Source organism: Passer domesticus, chromosome 9 (assembly GCF_036417665.1).
Source record: "Passer domesticus isolate bPasDom1 chromosome 9, bPasDom1.hap1, whole genome shotgun sequence".
Taxonomy (NCBI): domain Eukaryota; kingdom Metazoa; phylum Chordata; class Aves; order Passeriformes; family Passeridae; genus Passer; species Passer domesticus.
In genome coordinates, this window is record NC_087482.1 from 40,007,636 (window position 1) to 40,023,091 (window position 15,456).

The 15,456-nt window shown below is 47.6% G+C and overlaps 1 protein-coding gene and 1 long non-coding RNA gene across 4 annotated transcripts in view; one reads left to right on the forward strand and one right to left on the reverse strand.

Annotated features, from left to right (window-relative positions):
- The window catches only part of ADAMTS9 (ADAM metallopeptidase with thrombospondin type 1 motif 9), a 79,230-nt gene extending 71,682 nt beyond the window's left edge, over positions 1-7,548 (reverse strand). For both annotated transcript variants that reach the window (XR_010368666.1, XM_064432930.1), the window contains exons 1-3: positions 7,419-7,548; positions 6,932-7,320; positions 5,594-5,756 (exon numbers count right to left, since the gene is read on the reverse strand). Coding sequence is in view for 1 of the 2 variants with exons in the window: in XM_064432930.1 (XP_064289000.1) it covers positions 5,594-5,756; positions 6,932-7,320; positions 7,419-7,512 (646 nt within the window). In the remaining variant the exon portion in view is untranslated. The remainder of the gene's footprint in view (positions 1-5,593; positions 5,757-6,931; positions 7,321-7,418) is intronic.
- LOC135308144 (uncharacterized) lies at positions 7,316-8,702 on the forward strand. 2 transcript variants are annotated; one of them, XR_010368670.1, is made up of 2 exons: positions 7,316-7,480; positions 8,213-8,702. It is a non-coding gene; the product is annotated as an uncharacterized LOC135308144 (long non-coding RNA). The 2 variants fall into 2 exon arrangements; XR_010368671.1 differs by having other exon boundaries at positions 8,216-8,702.
- Positions 8,703-15,456: the final 6,754 nt, after the last annotated feature.

Here is a 15,456-nt window from a genome sequence, read left to right on the forward strand (position 1 = left end):
ACCACAGCTGGAGCAGGAACAAAAGCTCAATCCCTTCCTGCACTAGTGAAAGAACACACTACAAAGTCAGGCTTTAGTCACAGTACCAGATACCTAACACATTCTTCCCCAGTTCTCCTCCCTGGTCATGGCACTGATAACACACTAACAAACCCCCATTCTGGCAACCTCAACCTGACCAGCCCTTCCAAGCACATGGAACATGGTGACAGGACCATCTTCTACTTGTGCCATTGGTTCACCAGTGACTTCCCATGCAGCTGGCTGGAAATAGGAGAGCAAGCTGGTGCTAATTATAATGCAGAAACAAGATCACAATCACTGAGCTGGCAGCAACAGGAGTCTGCTTGCTCAAGACACAGGGCAGCACTCCTCTGCCCTGGTGGTTCCCCAGTGTCAAGTTCAGTGGGAAAGGTTGTTACAGTTACTATGAAAGGGTAATCTATTACAAATTACTCGTTAATGCAACTGAAAAATCAGTGACACATTACTGGGTGTGCCTGTGTCACGCTAGCTCAGCGGCAAGACTTGGTTCATGCTGCTGGTTCCTCCTCTGCTTTTTATAGGACCCTTCTCAGCACAACTTACATGTAGAGCTTCTCTCCTCCTCACCTGGACCACGTGGGGCTTCCCTTTGTGGAGCTGCCCTGGCTGACCACACATGTACTCTCCAGTAGTTAAATTGCTGTAACACCCAACAAAATACCAGCAAATTTGAGACCATTTTTTGCATCCATTTCTGGCAGGTACTGGGATATGCGAAGCCTGCAGGTTGTGTCCCACAGCCATCTGTGCTGATAATACTTGGTGGATTTTGGAAAGCAGCCTCAGCAGGTGAGTCACTGGGCTTTCCCACCTCTGCCAGCAGTGGGTGGGGGCACAGTCAGCACGGCGCAGGTAAGACCTGCTCTGTCCTGCACTCATCTGAAGCTGTTTCCAAAACTTCACCACCTCAGCACAAACTGCTGGAAGGCCTCTTTGCTGGCTACAGCCCCTTGGCTCCCCTCCAGAAACAGGAACAGCTCTAATCATCTTCCTACTAGTTTGGCACCATCAGAGTGTTATTGCTGCTTCTGCATGACGAGTTTTGCCCATGGTGGATATTCCTGCTTTAAATGCTCTCATTAAGGAGTGAGGACACTGTGTAAGACCCTCACATGCAGCCCAAGAGCCCAGGTCCAAACCAGCCTTGGGATGGGCACAGCTGACCAGCAGCAAGAGAGGGAGCAGCTCACACTCACTATACATTCAGTCATTGGTTTATTCATCTTAGCTCCAGACAGGTCTTGAATATAAAAGAATAATGAGAAATAAGGCAAGAACAGAGAGGTATTTAACTAATGAAGCTGGGCTGGAAATGGGAAGCGTAGATCAGCCAAATGAAGGCAGTGGGTGATGCCTAAAGAGGAACATAGATTACACAATGTTAAAGGAATAAAGTAGGTATTTATTAAAAGGCCTTTAAAGGATACCCCTTGTGCAGTACAAGAGCCAGTCCATGGCTACACCCAAGATGGACAACTGGTCACGAGTTTTCACACTTTTCCAAGTTTTGGTCCATTTACATATTGGGGTTAATTGTTCAACTATAGCCTCAGGTTATGAAGTCCCATACTCTCAAGTTTGCTCTCTTCAATTTGCTGTTGTCTATGCTTTTTGGGTCTGAGGCTGTAATGGCTGTCCTTGGTTCTCAAGCTGGAAAAGGGTTGTTTTGTCTAACTACTCTATGAAGAGAACTTACTAACACTTTATATGAAACAGAATCACACTCTAAGGCAGTATGGAATCTAAAAATTATGAAAGGTAAAACTTAAGGCATCATGGATACAAAGAAGGAGCTGCCTCAAAAAGTTTAGCTGGGAGTCCTGCATCAGGGTCACAGTAAAAGCTGCACAGAATTTGCTAAGTTTGGAGCAAAAGCTGTGCAGGCAACAGAAGTGGGGCAATGAAAGAGCACAATACTTGCAATTATACTCACGGACACAGGGGAATTGTGGCTCAGTGCAACCAGCAATCTGTCTCAGAACAAGGGGTGGCCAACAGGCAGAATGATTTTCATTCTAAGGTTCAGTAGAAGGCTAAAGCTATCACAGACCCCAAAAAAACTGGAAGAGAAGAGCTCCAGAGAACTCAACAACCAAAATATACACAGAAATACATATATACATACATCACTGACAGAAAGCATGGGAAACACGACAGAAAGGAGAAGCAGCAGAAATGGACATAAGACCCAGAGCAAGAGATGCCTGAAGTGATTTATTTAAGTGATGACCAAAGTCAGTGTCCCATTGGCATCTGGAGCTAGACATCTCTCTGCAGGACCAAACCTTGATGGTTTCACATGGAAAAGGCTCATGGGTCTGTTCCTGGCAGAAGGTCCCAGTGGATGGGGGCCTGGGGAGGTGCTACCGGCCTCACAAGGCAGCAAGCACACGGATGCAGGATGCGGCTCCGCGCCTTTATCACTGGAGTCAGATTGTTCCTCCGTGGGGCGCAGGAAAGCGGCGCTCTCCAGCCTCGCAATGAGCCACTTCCTCTTTTCTTTTTTTAGGATCACCATTTCTTTTCTCTTCCTCCTCCACCTCAAAAAAGCGGATATTTAATAATTGGGTCGGAAGAGCTTGCTATCCTGAAGCGATGGGTGGTAGTGGTGCTGCACCTAAGTGACATCATGCTGTCCGCCTGGCCCAGCCCTCATCCCGTCAGGGCTATTCAGTAAAACACAACTAATTATTCTGCCAGATCCCTGGCCAGATGACAAACTGATTCACGGCACTAACTAAAAGAAAAGAAGGAGAGGAAAATGCACCATTTCCTATGACTGAAATGACATTAACCTGTTACCCCAAGGAAAACTCTGTCCAAAGTTTTTCTTGTGGCGGTTGAGCTGTATGCCAGACGGCTGAAATGCATTGCCAGAGACCCCAGTGCTGTGCTGTGAAAGTTCATCTGCAGAGCACAGCTTCCATTTGATATCCATCAGCATTCAGAGGAAAAAGATCTTTTTCCAGAACACCTGCAGAGTATCTTTTATGTCAGAGGACCTAAAATTGTTATCAGAAACTGCTAATTAAAACTCAACAAAAGCAAATACTTGGTTTTCTAAGCTGACACTGAAAACTAAAAGTACCCGGGAGATTGCTGCAAATGAAAGCTTTTACTCAATCTGTTAGTCAATTCACAAGGGAAACTTTCCTGAATACCTCAAGAAGTCTAAAATTACATCATTATGGCAAGGGCACACCAGTATGTTGACTATTAATCATTTCCAGGAAGATCACTATCAGAAAGTCATTCTTAATAGCACCGCTGCCTGGCAACATAGGGTGCCTTGCTCACCTCAGGGTGGGGGGTACCTTAGATTTCCCTCCCATGAATTTCCTCTTCAAGCAAATTTCCACCCCTGCCAGAAGCCTGCAGAGCAAATGCACTGTTTCACGCATTCTTCTGACAAAAGACTGGATTCACACAACACCCTACAATTATGGCTAACTCCCAAACTCTCACAAAACCATTCTTCTCTGGCAGGAGTGAGAGATACACCTCGTCTAGAACAGTGAGTGCTGCTAGATTTTGCACGTTCACCTCTGCTGCAAAGACACGTGAGATACCTTCTCTCACCAGATGTAACCTCAGGTAGGATGTCAAGGTTCAGCATTGCCCAAACTGCTCTGAACTTGCTCCTTAAATGAAATAAGGAGACTTGTTCACCATACACATATGGCCATAGCATCATTCCCTTTCAAAAGCTTGGACCATGACAAAAAAGAACAGATGGTAAAGAGGGAGAGATGGAGGGAAAGAGGACAGGAAGACAAGACTCTCATGCCTCTCTGGAACACTTAATCTTGTGAGAGGTGAGAACTCCTCCCACCACTACATGAAGCAACTGAGAAGAGCAAGAAAACAAAGACAAGCAAGAAGTAAAGCATATTGGAACAAAGGAGGAAGAGATATACAGCATATTGGTAAAATCACAGATGGAGTATTATTCTTGTGAATTACAATACAGAAGAATAATATCCTAAATGGAAACTATGATACATTGGGTGAAATACAGCAGCCTGTTACAGCAGCATAGAGTCAAGTTCACAAGCAAAATTCAGAGCCCTCCCAGCTACCTTTGATTCAATGAGTCTTGTGATCTGCTGCTCCATTCCTCCAAGGGTTACTGATGCAATGTGCCAGATTCCGTGTTTCTTTCCAACTGTTCTGAGTCTCCTGCATCTGATCTCAAAGAAGGGAGCAGAAACAGCTGGAAGAGAGAAACCAGAATGGCATATTCCAGCAGCAACCCTTGGAAGAACAAACAATGACAGCCTTGTGAGAGGTGCCACTGTACCCCTGGCACATACGTTTGCATGTGGAGGTGGATTCACATGTCTTCTAGAAGAAACACATGTTGCTCTGGCTGGTCACAGAGTATCAGAGCATCTTTGGAGTCAGCATGATCAGTGCAAGCTGAACAGACTGACAGCTCAACAGCACAGCCAGGATCCACAATCATGGGTGCCAAACAAGTAACACGTGCTAACTGCAGCCTAATTTGGGCACCATCCTTCTCCTCTAGTGTATCTTTACTTCCTGAGCAATTCCATCTACTTTGCAGCAAATGAGCAGCTTGCAGCCCACAAGGGAACTCAGTCAAGGTCTACTCTGTTTAGGCTTTAAAGTTCCTGTAGATCTAGCTGCAGGCCAAAGGAGGAGAGCAAAACTGCAGGTGAAACAGGAGACAGAAGGAATAAGCTTCTTCAGAGAAAATTTAGGTATTTGCTGCCAAAGGGGAGGATTAGTTGTGAACATCAGGAAGGCAAGGAAGCGGAGAGCAGCAGGAGGCCACTGCAGATAATAGGGACAGTAGGAGCAAGGCTGTTGCTCATCAAGGCACATGAAGGGGGAGAGAAAAAGGCCTGTGCTCTTTCATATGTGCAAGGACTAGAAAGAGGGAGTGAGGAGGTCATAGAGATGGTGCTGGTGGAGGAAGGGCTGTGAAGAAAATAAAAAAAGCCTTTGAAAATGAACCATGGAAAAGTGATTACTAAGGGAAGAACTGTCAGGGTTGGTGTTAGGACCTCCTCATTTCCACTAGAAAGAAGTTAAGACGTGGCAACTCACAGCCAGATTTGGGGAAAGACCAGGAGCACAGCAAGACTAAGACAGATGTCCTTTAAAGGACAGAGTATCAGACAGAGAGTATACCAGATTAGGATGGTTGGAAAGGTAGAAGAGTATCAGACAGGGAGTGTATCAGATTAGGATGGCTGGTAGGATGGAACAGAAAACAAGTTTAAGGGCTCACAGGATACTTAAGGCAAGACAGATGAAAAGCTCTCTTGCCAGCATCAGGAGTCATCAGGGAAACTTTTTTCTGACCGCAACTTCCTTATAACCAATTCCTAGAAAGCATGGGTGCACCACATCTCTCCAGGACAGTGCTACCGCCACGAGCCCAGTCCTGGCACTCACAGCACCATTTCTAGAGGGGTCCCTCAACTCCACATCCCTTTTTCCCCCCACAAACCTACTGCCTTTTAACTGCAAATAGCACTTCCAAGTATCGAGCCATTCAAGGCAGTAAGAAAATGAGTACCTGGAGTATTGCAAGTCTGCCAGTCCCCTGAAGAGTTGGTTGGAGGTGTCCGGTGTCGGTAGACAAGATGTGGTTTATTGTGCTCTTCTTCATACTCCTGTTCCTCAAGTGATAGGAGTGGCTCTACAAAATAGTCCCCATCATCAGACTTGAATGTGCCTAGCTGAGGGGGACCAGAGAGAGGAACAGGAGGTCAGCTTTGCACCATGACAAGCCACCTGGCAGCACTACCCCACAAAGCAAGCAGTTAATGAGGGAGGTGTGCCTAGTTCTGTGGTAACCCCTGTGAAGGCAAAGCTGGAGCTTCAGAGTTGGTTACACTGCTTGCACCCACCCTGGGCTGGGTGCTTACAGAGGGCTAATTACTAAGCCACAGGTGGGGAGGATGAGAGAGGCATGTCTGACAGACCCTGTCCTTCTGCTAGTGACATTTACAAGCCAGTTCTGCCTAAAGGATGATGGTGCTGCTGTGTGCTGGAGGCCCCAGTGCAACCCCACATGTGCTGGTTTCACACAGCACGTTTCCATCAGACAGGCTTTTAACCAACATCTAAGGACCAGAGGAAGTTGTTCAGCTAGTGAAATCCCTGCTTATCCTATCAATGCTCCTAGTTGCATACAACTATGAATGCACATATTTGGTGGGTAAATAAAAAAATATCCAAGACAAAACATTCTGCAGCCATCCCATACTTGTATCCATCCCTTCCCTTCAGGGAGGAAAGCCACATACACGTGTGCCCAAGCCTAGGCGAACACATGCACCCAGAGGAATCCCTGGACTGAATGAAGCCAGCAGAAACCTCCGGGAAGCCCTTGGGATTGGCACCCCGTGGGACTGAAAGGCATCAGGACAGAAAAGAAGAGTCAGCCCTTTTAGGACCTTCTGCTCATCCCGGTGCCAACATCCGTGCACCGAAGGGCACCCAGCTAGGGTACCAGGGACCGGGACATGTCCGGTGCTGGGTGGCTCCGGGGCCAGCGCTGGTGCTGAGCCCGCAGCCACCGCTCACCGGCACCCCGGGGGCAGGCGAGGTCCGTGCCCGGGTCTGGCCCGCGGACCGCCCCCTCCGGGTGTCGGCGGGCGGCACTTTTCCCCCAAAATCCGCGGAGCAGGAGCGGCGCACCGCGGAACCCGACCGATTCAGAGCGACACGGGAAAAACGCCCGGCCGGGGCGGGCCGGAGCCGCCCGCTGCCGTGAGGGGAAGGGGCGGGCGCCATGGCTCTGCCCGCCCGCCATGGCTCTGCCCGCCCACCTTCCCTCCCCTCTCTCCTTCGTCCCGCTCCTCCTCCTCCCCGCTTACGCCCCTGGCCCTCAGCGGGGCGGGGGTCTCACCATCCCGGAGCAGAGGCTGATAACGGCGGTGAGCCGAGGGCGGGCGTTGACGTGCCCCCGGTAGAAGCAGTGCTTCACATCGGCGTCGGCCGCCTCGGCGTAGAGGCGCCGCTGGTCTGCGGCAGGCTCTCCCAGGAGGCTGACGGTGAAGAGCGGGGCGATGAAGGCCGAGCTGGCCGTCAGGTTGAAGAGGAACTGCTGCCCGAAGGCGGACAGCCTGTAGTGTGCCTTCGGGGAGTCGGCGGCGGCCGCCGTCCAGGCGTCGGGGGCAGCACTGGTGCTCCGCCGGCGCCGCCTGAAGTGGACATCGGTGGGGAAGGGCTCGCCGAACTCATTCACTCGGGTAGGAGTCACGATCTCGTACTCGCTGAGCTTCTCCAGCAGCTGGGCTGCGAGGGGACAGACGCTGAGTGAAGTGGCCGAGCCCCGCGGCCCCGGGGGGCGGCAGCGCGGCGCTCCCCGCGCCCCTCCCCGAGCACCCCCTTACCTTGCCTGGGGTGCAGCTTCTGCCTCCTCGCTCCCGTCCTCAAGCCGTCGATGAAGAGCGTGGTGAGTGCCAGCGCCAGCGGCGCCAGCTGCATGGTGCTGCGCGCTGTCCTCGGAGGAGCAGCTTTCCCCGCCTCCGCTTCTTCTCCTCCTTTTCCCTCTTTTAATTTCTTTTTCCCCCTCTTCTCCTTTCTTGTGGCCCCCCGAGCGCTGCCGCGGGAAGGCGCCGGAGCCGGGCGGCGTTAGGGGCGGGCGGGCCGGCGGCGCGCGGGGCGCCGGGGGCCGCGCATGGTGCGCGGGGGCGGACGGGCCGGGGTCGGGACCGACGGGCCGGGACGGGGGAGCCGCCCGCCCGCCCGCCTGCTCTCCCTCGCTTTCCGCCTCTCCCCCCGTTGGGCTGCTGGACCAGGCTCCTGCGACTCTGTTTAAAAGGGGCGTGCTCCATTGATGAAGCCCGCCCTCCTCTGCTCCCACCCGCTCCACTCCTTCCAGCATGACACTTTCTGCTGGCGAAAGCCGAAGTCGCAGGTTTTAGTCAAGAAAAGCCGTCGCTGGAGCTGGACGGGAGCGGGCGGGGGGACTCCGAGCCACGGCTTCGCACACCCGGGTTCGGCGACCGCTCGCCGAAGGCTCCATCCAAAAGGCTTTAAAATGCCAAAGTAGCCCGGGCAGAGCGGCACCGGCATCTGCCTGCTCTGCCAGGACCTGGTGGGGATGAGTCTCTTTGTCACTCACTGGGAGGAGAGCTGGGTTTTCTTACCAAATTAACGTTCTCCCTTTTTTTTTTCCCCAAAGCAGCTTGAAGAAGTGGACCAGCAGTTGAAGAATCCCCTGTGTGGCACTTCTTATAGCAGTTGTTTTCTTATGCATTTCTCAGATAAGAGGCAATCCAAGCAACTTTTGTTCAGGATGAGATTTGTGTTGTGCACTTTTCAGGCACTCTGAGGGAAAAGGAAGATTATATACAAATCTGAGTTTATTTTGTTCTGTTTTACAGTTTGAAAGGTCTCTGTAAAAATTTAAGACATTCTTTAGAGCTAAATGTAGTTAAGTGTTGTCTTCTACCCCTTCCTCAAATCAAAACCCCCAGCCTTGGTTTAAAGGGTTTTTAAACCTTTAAAACCTGTAAGCAATGCAAGAGAGAAATTTGGAAGTTCAGTTTGCACTTCCATAGAAAATGTCAAAGTTCTTTGCATTCTTCGCTCAACTTTGGGACAGGGCACAGAAATGTTGGTATTTACTGCAGAAATGGAAAGTTTTAAAATAAAATTCAATTCAGAATCCACTTCTGGGCAAAATGGTACCTCCTGACTCTTCAAAACAACTGGTGAAGTGCTACAAATCTCAACTATTAGGAGTCAATTCTTAATTTTGTATGATGAATGTAAAAGAGTAAATAAAGCATCACCTGCAAAGCTGTGCATCTTCAACCCTGCGACTGGCTGACCATGGTTGCAGCTCTGGTGGCAGTGCAGGAGTCTCCAGGATTGTGGAGACCAAGTGAGTACATCCTTAGGGCAAGGTGTAATGGCACGTAACCTCCCTGCATGGCATTGTGCCCACGCTTATAAACCAGGTTTAATTAAAATCTCAGGTATTTACTGAGAGATAGCTCACCCATATCTCCCTGAGCTGCAGAGCACCCTGAGCCCTGACCACCTTCCTGCAATCTCCACATGTACCCCAAAGCTTTCAGTCTTCACAGAGAGAGATACACACACAGGGTCCTTGAGCTTGGGATAATGCTCCAGAAATCATGGTGGGAGAAGGAAGGGTAGGCTGTATCCCGAGCTCAGGCAGGTGTGGACACATTTCCCAGGAGTGCCAGGGGGAGCCTGTGCTGCCATTTGGGCGTGTGGAGCAATATTGAGCAGCCAAACAGCCAGGGGGGAGTGAGGAAAAGTGAACCGAGTTGCCTTGGGAAGGAGGGGTGAAAAGCTGAGCATAGCATCAGGGCTGAGTCAGAGGGGAGGGGAGGAGGCTTACGTGGGGCTAGTCCTGTCGGTGTCTGGGTAAGAGGGGTGCAGCCCTCAGTCCTCTGATCAGCACAGTGTTGGGAAACAGGTCTGGTTTATCTGCTGCAGAGTGCCCCGGGGCGTCCCCACTTCACAAACATCTCGCATCCCACCACTCTTAGCCTCAGCACCCCCATACCAGTCAGGTGCTAGTGACAGCTGCCTTGCTTCTGTCTGTTCAGCTACTGCCACAGGAAAACTTATCAAAGCTTTGGAGGTTTTTTTCCTCCTTAGTTTTCTACAAGGTGACCAGTTAATTTGGCTCTGGGGTGAGGTTTGATGTTGCTCAGGTGCTGGTAGAGGCTGAGAAGTGACAGCACATACCTATGACTTGGTTGAGTAGGACCCTTTCTTTTTTGGCACTGAGCTGAACAGAGCAAGGTTGTTTTGTGGAGCATCCTCACAGGCCCATCCACTGATCTGAAACCACCAACCTGAGGGAAGGCAAGAAACAACTCCATCATTCAGAAGAGAGGATCCAGCTCATGGGACCCCATTATGGGGCAGAGTTAGGAATGGTTTGAAGCCTCCCAGGACCAAGTCCTGGCTTTGCAATGTCACTAAACATACATTTATGCATTTCATGCAGCATGGCATGACTTCCAGAGCCATTTCCATCAATATGCACAAGTTGTATGTTGTGTGGCATTTTGAATCTTTACAGCTGGAGATTAGTAAGTGCAGAATGAAAGCTGTACTGTAAGTAAATAGATTATGTGGAGCTTAGAGAAACTAAACTGCAATCTTAAATTCAAATGACTTTCCTATTAGGAAGGATCTATTAATACTTACGGTGTGGTAATTGTGCAGACTCCAAGTCCTCACCCAGTCAAAAGTAAGACTTAAGAGCCCATACCTACCCATGAAAAAAATCCCCTTAAAACACTGGGGATTTTGCCTATGTAAATACTGCAGAACTTGAGCTGCAAATGCCTCTTCTATAAACTACAAAATCAGAATTTGCTCACAACAGCAAAACTTTAGTGAGAAATTTAAGGCAGTGCACACTGGTGCAAGAATACACTTGAGGAACCCAGATTTCCTGAGGTTTTTGCACTGCTTTTCTCCCTTGTTACCATTTCATTTTTACTATAGGTGAGACCATCCCCAGTACTAATCTTTGTTCTTTGTGGCTCAGCCTCTCTGGGTAAGCATCATCTTCTTTTATCTGCTGCATCCTCTTGCTTGCCCAACGATTATCCCACAAGGCAGACAGTTTCCCTTTGATGGTTGCTCCTCAATGCTACAAGATATCTGGAACAGCCAACTCTTCTTCTGTTTAATCTGTGTGGTCAGAAAGTGAAAGATTTCATTCCCTTCAAACAGCTGACCATCCTCTCCTGCCTCTCATTCATCTGCTGATGCTGGTAACAAGGATACCACTCTGGGCTGCCTTTCTCTTTGTTTTGGAAGCTCTCATAAGGGCTTCTCTTTAAAAGACATTTTCAGCAGTTGTGTCAAAGCTGGATTTTTAAGTTTTGTAAGCCTTTCACATTTGTTTGAAGGGACTGAAACGTGCAAGTTCTTGGTGTTTACCTAATTTTCAAACTTATCTGTGCTAAGCCAACTCTTTTTGGTCCTCATTAAAAAGATTTAAATACACTCATCTACTGTAGTCCTTTAAGGTCCTGCTTCCTCCCTGGGCTTCTCTTCTTACCCCATGTAGTGTGCTGCTGCCATCAAGGTCTGAATCACTGGGTTGTTTGGGAGTTTGCTCCTCCAACTCACAGGAGGCTGGGAAGTGCTTCCTGCCATTCCCAGCAATACCAGCACAGCACAGCTGTCACAGCTTGCCCTCTGTGGGCCCATATCCTGGTCCTCATTTTAGAGCCAATGGCTGGGGGAGATGTGAAATGATGTGCCAGGCTACTGCAGAGCCACTGGTGCCACCCCACTCCCCTGAACACTGAGATGTGCACATTGAGGTGACTAATTCAAGGTTACCCAGGGCAATAATACACGAAGATCCTTCATCTCAGTCCTGGGTCAAACTCTGCAACTCAAACATCTTCCCAGCCAGAGCATTGCAGCAGGAGCTGTGTCCTGTAAGAGCCATCCATTGCTCTGCACAAAAAAGCAAGGTGGGGCACAGTGGAAATGCAGTGTAGCCTTGTCCTTGCAGATATCATCCCTGCTCTTTGCCTGGGTAGGGAATCACCATTTGGGAACAGAAGGTGAAGGAGAGAACGCAAACAAGCCTGTTCCACTTCTCCACTCACGTGCAAGGAAGCTGGCCTTCAGCTTGCCTCAGAAACAACCCTGGAAAACAGATACATGAGTAGGAACTAGGGACTGGGTGGGAGGAACAGCAAAGCCCATGCAGACACTGCAAATGTGTGGGATTTTCATCTTCAGGTCAGCATGGATGGACATAATGATCCCTTGAGGCTCTCCACTTGCAAATGCTGGTTCCAGCTTGCCCCTCCCCTGCTCCCAGCATTGCTGTTGACTGTTCACACACTGCTGCTTTTCCTTACACCTCTTATCTGCCACGTGGAAAGTGCTCAGGGTAGCTGAGCTTCTGGGTCGGCAGTTCCTTTGGCCTAATAAGCAATTATTGATTCCATCTCCCTTTTTACTACAGGTCAGCCTGGGAGAGGTCCTAAAGAATCTAAGAAACACTTAATTCTGAATCTTCCCATTTTTGTGCAAATTAAGCCACATCAAACTAAACATTATAGTAGTTTATGTTTTGTGTTTGCAATGTCACTTTGCAATGTCATATGCAATAGAGCAAACAGGACCTGAATACACTCCTCATGACTTCTGATAATATGTACTTATGCATCTACACTATTTTTCAGGTGCCTTTGCCAAAACATTAACAGTAATATTAGAAGGACTAAGTAGAGCAGATGTTCTGTAATCCCACACCAAAAGGCAACCTTGGAATGTTGGAAATTATACAGGTACAAAAAGCTTTATCCCTCGAGCCATGTACTTTTGTTATATAAACAAATTATCATAACAGCTCTGTGAGGTGTCACCATCACCTAATGAAAAGAAGACTGAGATGATTTATTTGGCAAAGAACATGGGGTCATGGAGCTCTGACCTCATGGTAGCTCCACCCTCCCTCTCCATCTTGTCTGCATCCTAAGTATATAATGTAATATTTCAGTGCAGGGATCATTAAACTGTAAGCATCTATTTTAGGAGGGTTGTTTTCATTATTTTCCAAATAACAGATTGTCTCCAGAGATAACAAAATACAAATATCTAATAGAGCAGGGAAAAAGCTAAGCAACTTTACAGATAATCAAGTTCTTTTTCCCTACACTGTTTGATTTCCCTTGGGGTGTAACAAGGTACCCAGCTAAAAGCAAAGACGTCTCCCTGTATTTGTATTGTTGTAGGAAGTCTCTACCAGTTATAAAACTGTCAAAAAAATTGTCAATGGCCAAAAAGCTGGGAATGTTTTAGGCCTAATCCAGTGTCTGTCAAAACTCATCATCAAAATTTCCACTAACTTGGAGAAGTGCAGAATCTCTGTCATTTCCAGGAGTTATTTTACACCATCACATCATGCTTATTAATATCCACCTGACAAGCATATATAACGTCCAGTATTTCTTTACCAAGATGCAACAGCTTGAAAAAAACCCCACATTTCTTTTTTAACTTAGAAAAATGTCTGTGCTCGCTGAGTTGCAGTACCCAAAACAAAAGGGTGTTTTAAAACTCTTCTCAGATAGTTGAGGGTTCCCAGAACAGATGGGCCCAGGGAAAGAGAAGATAATTTAATGGCAGCCCATCACTTTGTAGCACTGCTGGTACCACATCATTACCACAGCCAGAATGTGCAACAGACCAAAGCCATTGACCTCCCCCCCATGCTAAATAATTAAGAGATGCTGCTTAAATGTGATGCTTCAGATTTGTCAGCAGTCTCCAACTTGCAGGAGATGTTGAGGAAACATCTCTCTTCTTATAGGTGCTCCTATGCTTTCGCACCCAGTTTCCTCCTTTCCTCTGAAAGCAGCATTGATAAGAAACAGACTAGAAATGCTTAGTGTTGAAGATTCAGCATATAAAGACAGGACAAAAATCCAGAAAGGGATTTGGTCTCTCCCCAGCTGGGCTTTGTTTGCCCCGGATGAGGGAGTGGTGAACAAATTCTATTTTCAGCTGCGCACCTTGCACTGTTTCTCACGATGGTTGGGCTCACCTAGCACAGGATCCCTCACTCTGATTTGTGCCTGAACTACTGCTTTGCTGTCAGGTACCTGCAGCCTTGGCTTTGCTGCTTAACTTCACTGTCGAGCTCTGCTTTTGTAACCAAAATAGGGTGTTTAACACTAAGAATTCAGTTTCTTAGAAGACAAAGTTTAGGTGAGATGTTAAAAAGCAGGTGCAAAAGTAGCAGGATGCAGGGACAAGCAAACTTTGGGTGATCTGAAACACACTTTGGTGTTTCAGCAAAGCTGAAACAAAATTGTCTTTTTCTTCACAGCTGTTTCCAACAGCTACCTCTGCTCTATGCCTTCATGCCTTCTCACTCACTAAATACCTTTTTTTTTGATGGCAAAGGCTGTCTAGGAGCAAACCTGGAATCCATTCGTTCCCCTCACAGGTGTGAGGAGAGCTACAAGAATGATGTGAGTTGGCTGCAGCCTTCCTAACCACATTCATGTCATGCCACTCTGGCTGGGATGCTGGAGAGAGAATTAATGGAGTGTAAATCCCGGTTTGGAAATCTCCAGCTTCTCCCTGTAACTCCTTCATTCCCATTGCAAACTACAGGAAGAGGGGATCTCCCCAGAGAACTACAGCTGCATATTTTGGGTCTTGATTAAAAGTAGTAGAGAATTCACACAACCAGAGCTGCCTAACGGGTTCAGAGTGAACTGGGATACTTCCAAGAGAATCTGTAGTCCTGAGATTAAACCCTGTGAGCAGCAATCCTCTTTTAAAGTTATTGTATGGCTTGGCTACAAAGATAAGGCACCAGATGGCTTGGGAAGAATTTTTAGGAGACAGTCTGCTGGTATGCCTGGAAGGATCTTGAGAGTTTACATTTACAATAGACCATTTCTTTGGAGGCGAATGTTTGTCAGGAACATCAGTTTTAATTACCTAAAATGTAGGCTGTTTCCAAATGCAGACAATGTTAACAGGAGTTATTTTGGTTTTTTTTCTGAAGAGAGGACAGCCAACAGAAATCCCTTCCTTTATAGGTAGCAAATTCACTTGTGAGACTGCTGTTATGCAGTTTTCATCTCAAATACTATCCTGAAGCACTTCTTTCTCTGATGAATTATTCGTAGCACAAGTAGGTGTTACTTTTCATCTGTTTTCAGCCAATGAATTAAGCAGCTAATTTTGTAAACTCTAAGAACACAAGAATATCCCTCAAAATTGCCAAGATTTTTCAGCTGATCCTTACTTTGTCTTTTGCATGCGAGGAGGGATAAACTGGGAGAGAAGCCATAAGGATGCCAGTGGGAATAAGCAGACTGTCAGTAATCTCAAGGTTGCTTTCATACATGCAACTTGCTTCTAAATCCAGGTGTGATCATTTGGCAGTAAGGATTATAGCACTATTACCCATAATATCTGAATTCAATGACACCAGGAATTGAGCTCCCATATACCCAGTGCGAGGGCATGACATTTCTTTCCCAGCCAGAAGTGTTACCCAAAATTATCTAAAGGATTTGGACCCTGCTGGAGCTCCTCATCACCTGCAGGTGCATGGCAGACCCAAGGAGATGTGCATGTGGGCAGCACACCTTGTATGTCTGGAGGTGTGGCAGCTCTGCTAAGGGGGTAATTTCCTACCCTACACATGGATGCTGAGATATACATGTCATGTTTTTCAGACCTTCCAACTTTCTCATATGCATTACAACATAAATAACTTTAATAAATGCTGGTGATGGGAATCAGGCTCATGTTTGTAAGCCAGCTTTCCATGTTGTCTCCCCATATTTTATCATCTTAATTCTTAAATATTCCTAACCTTTCCATTCAGAATTTTTAAAAGACCAAAGCACAATTTGGAAATGACTGTAACACAGGGAT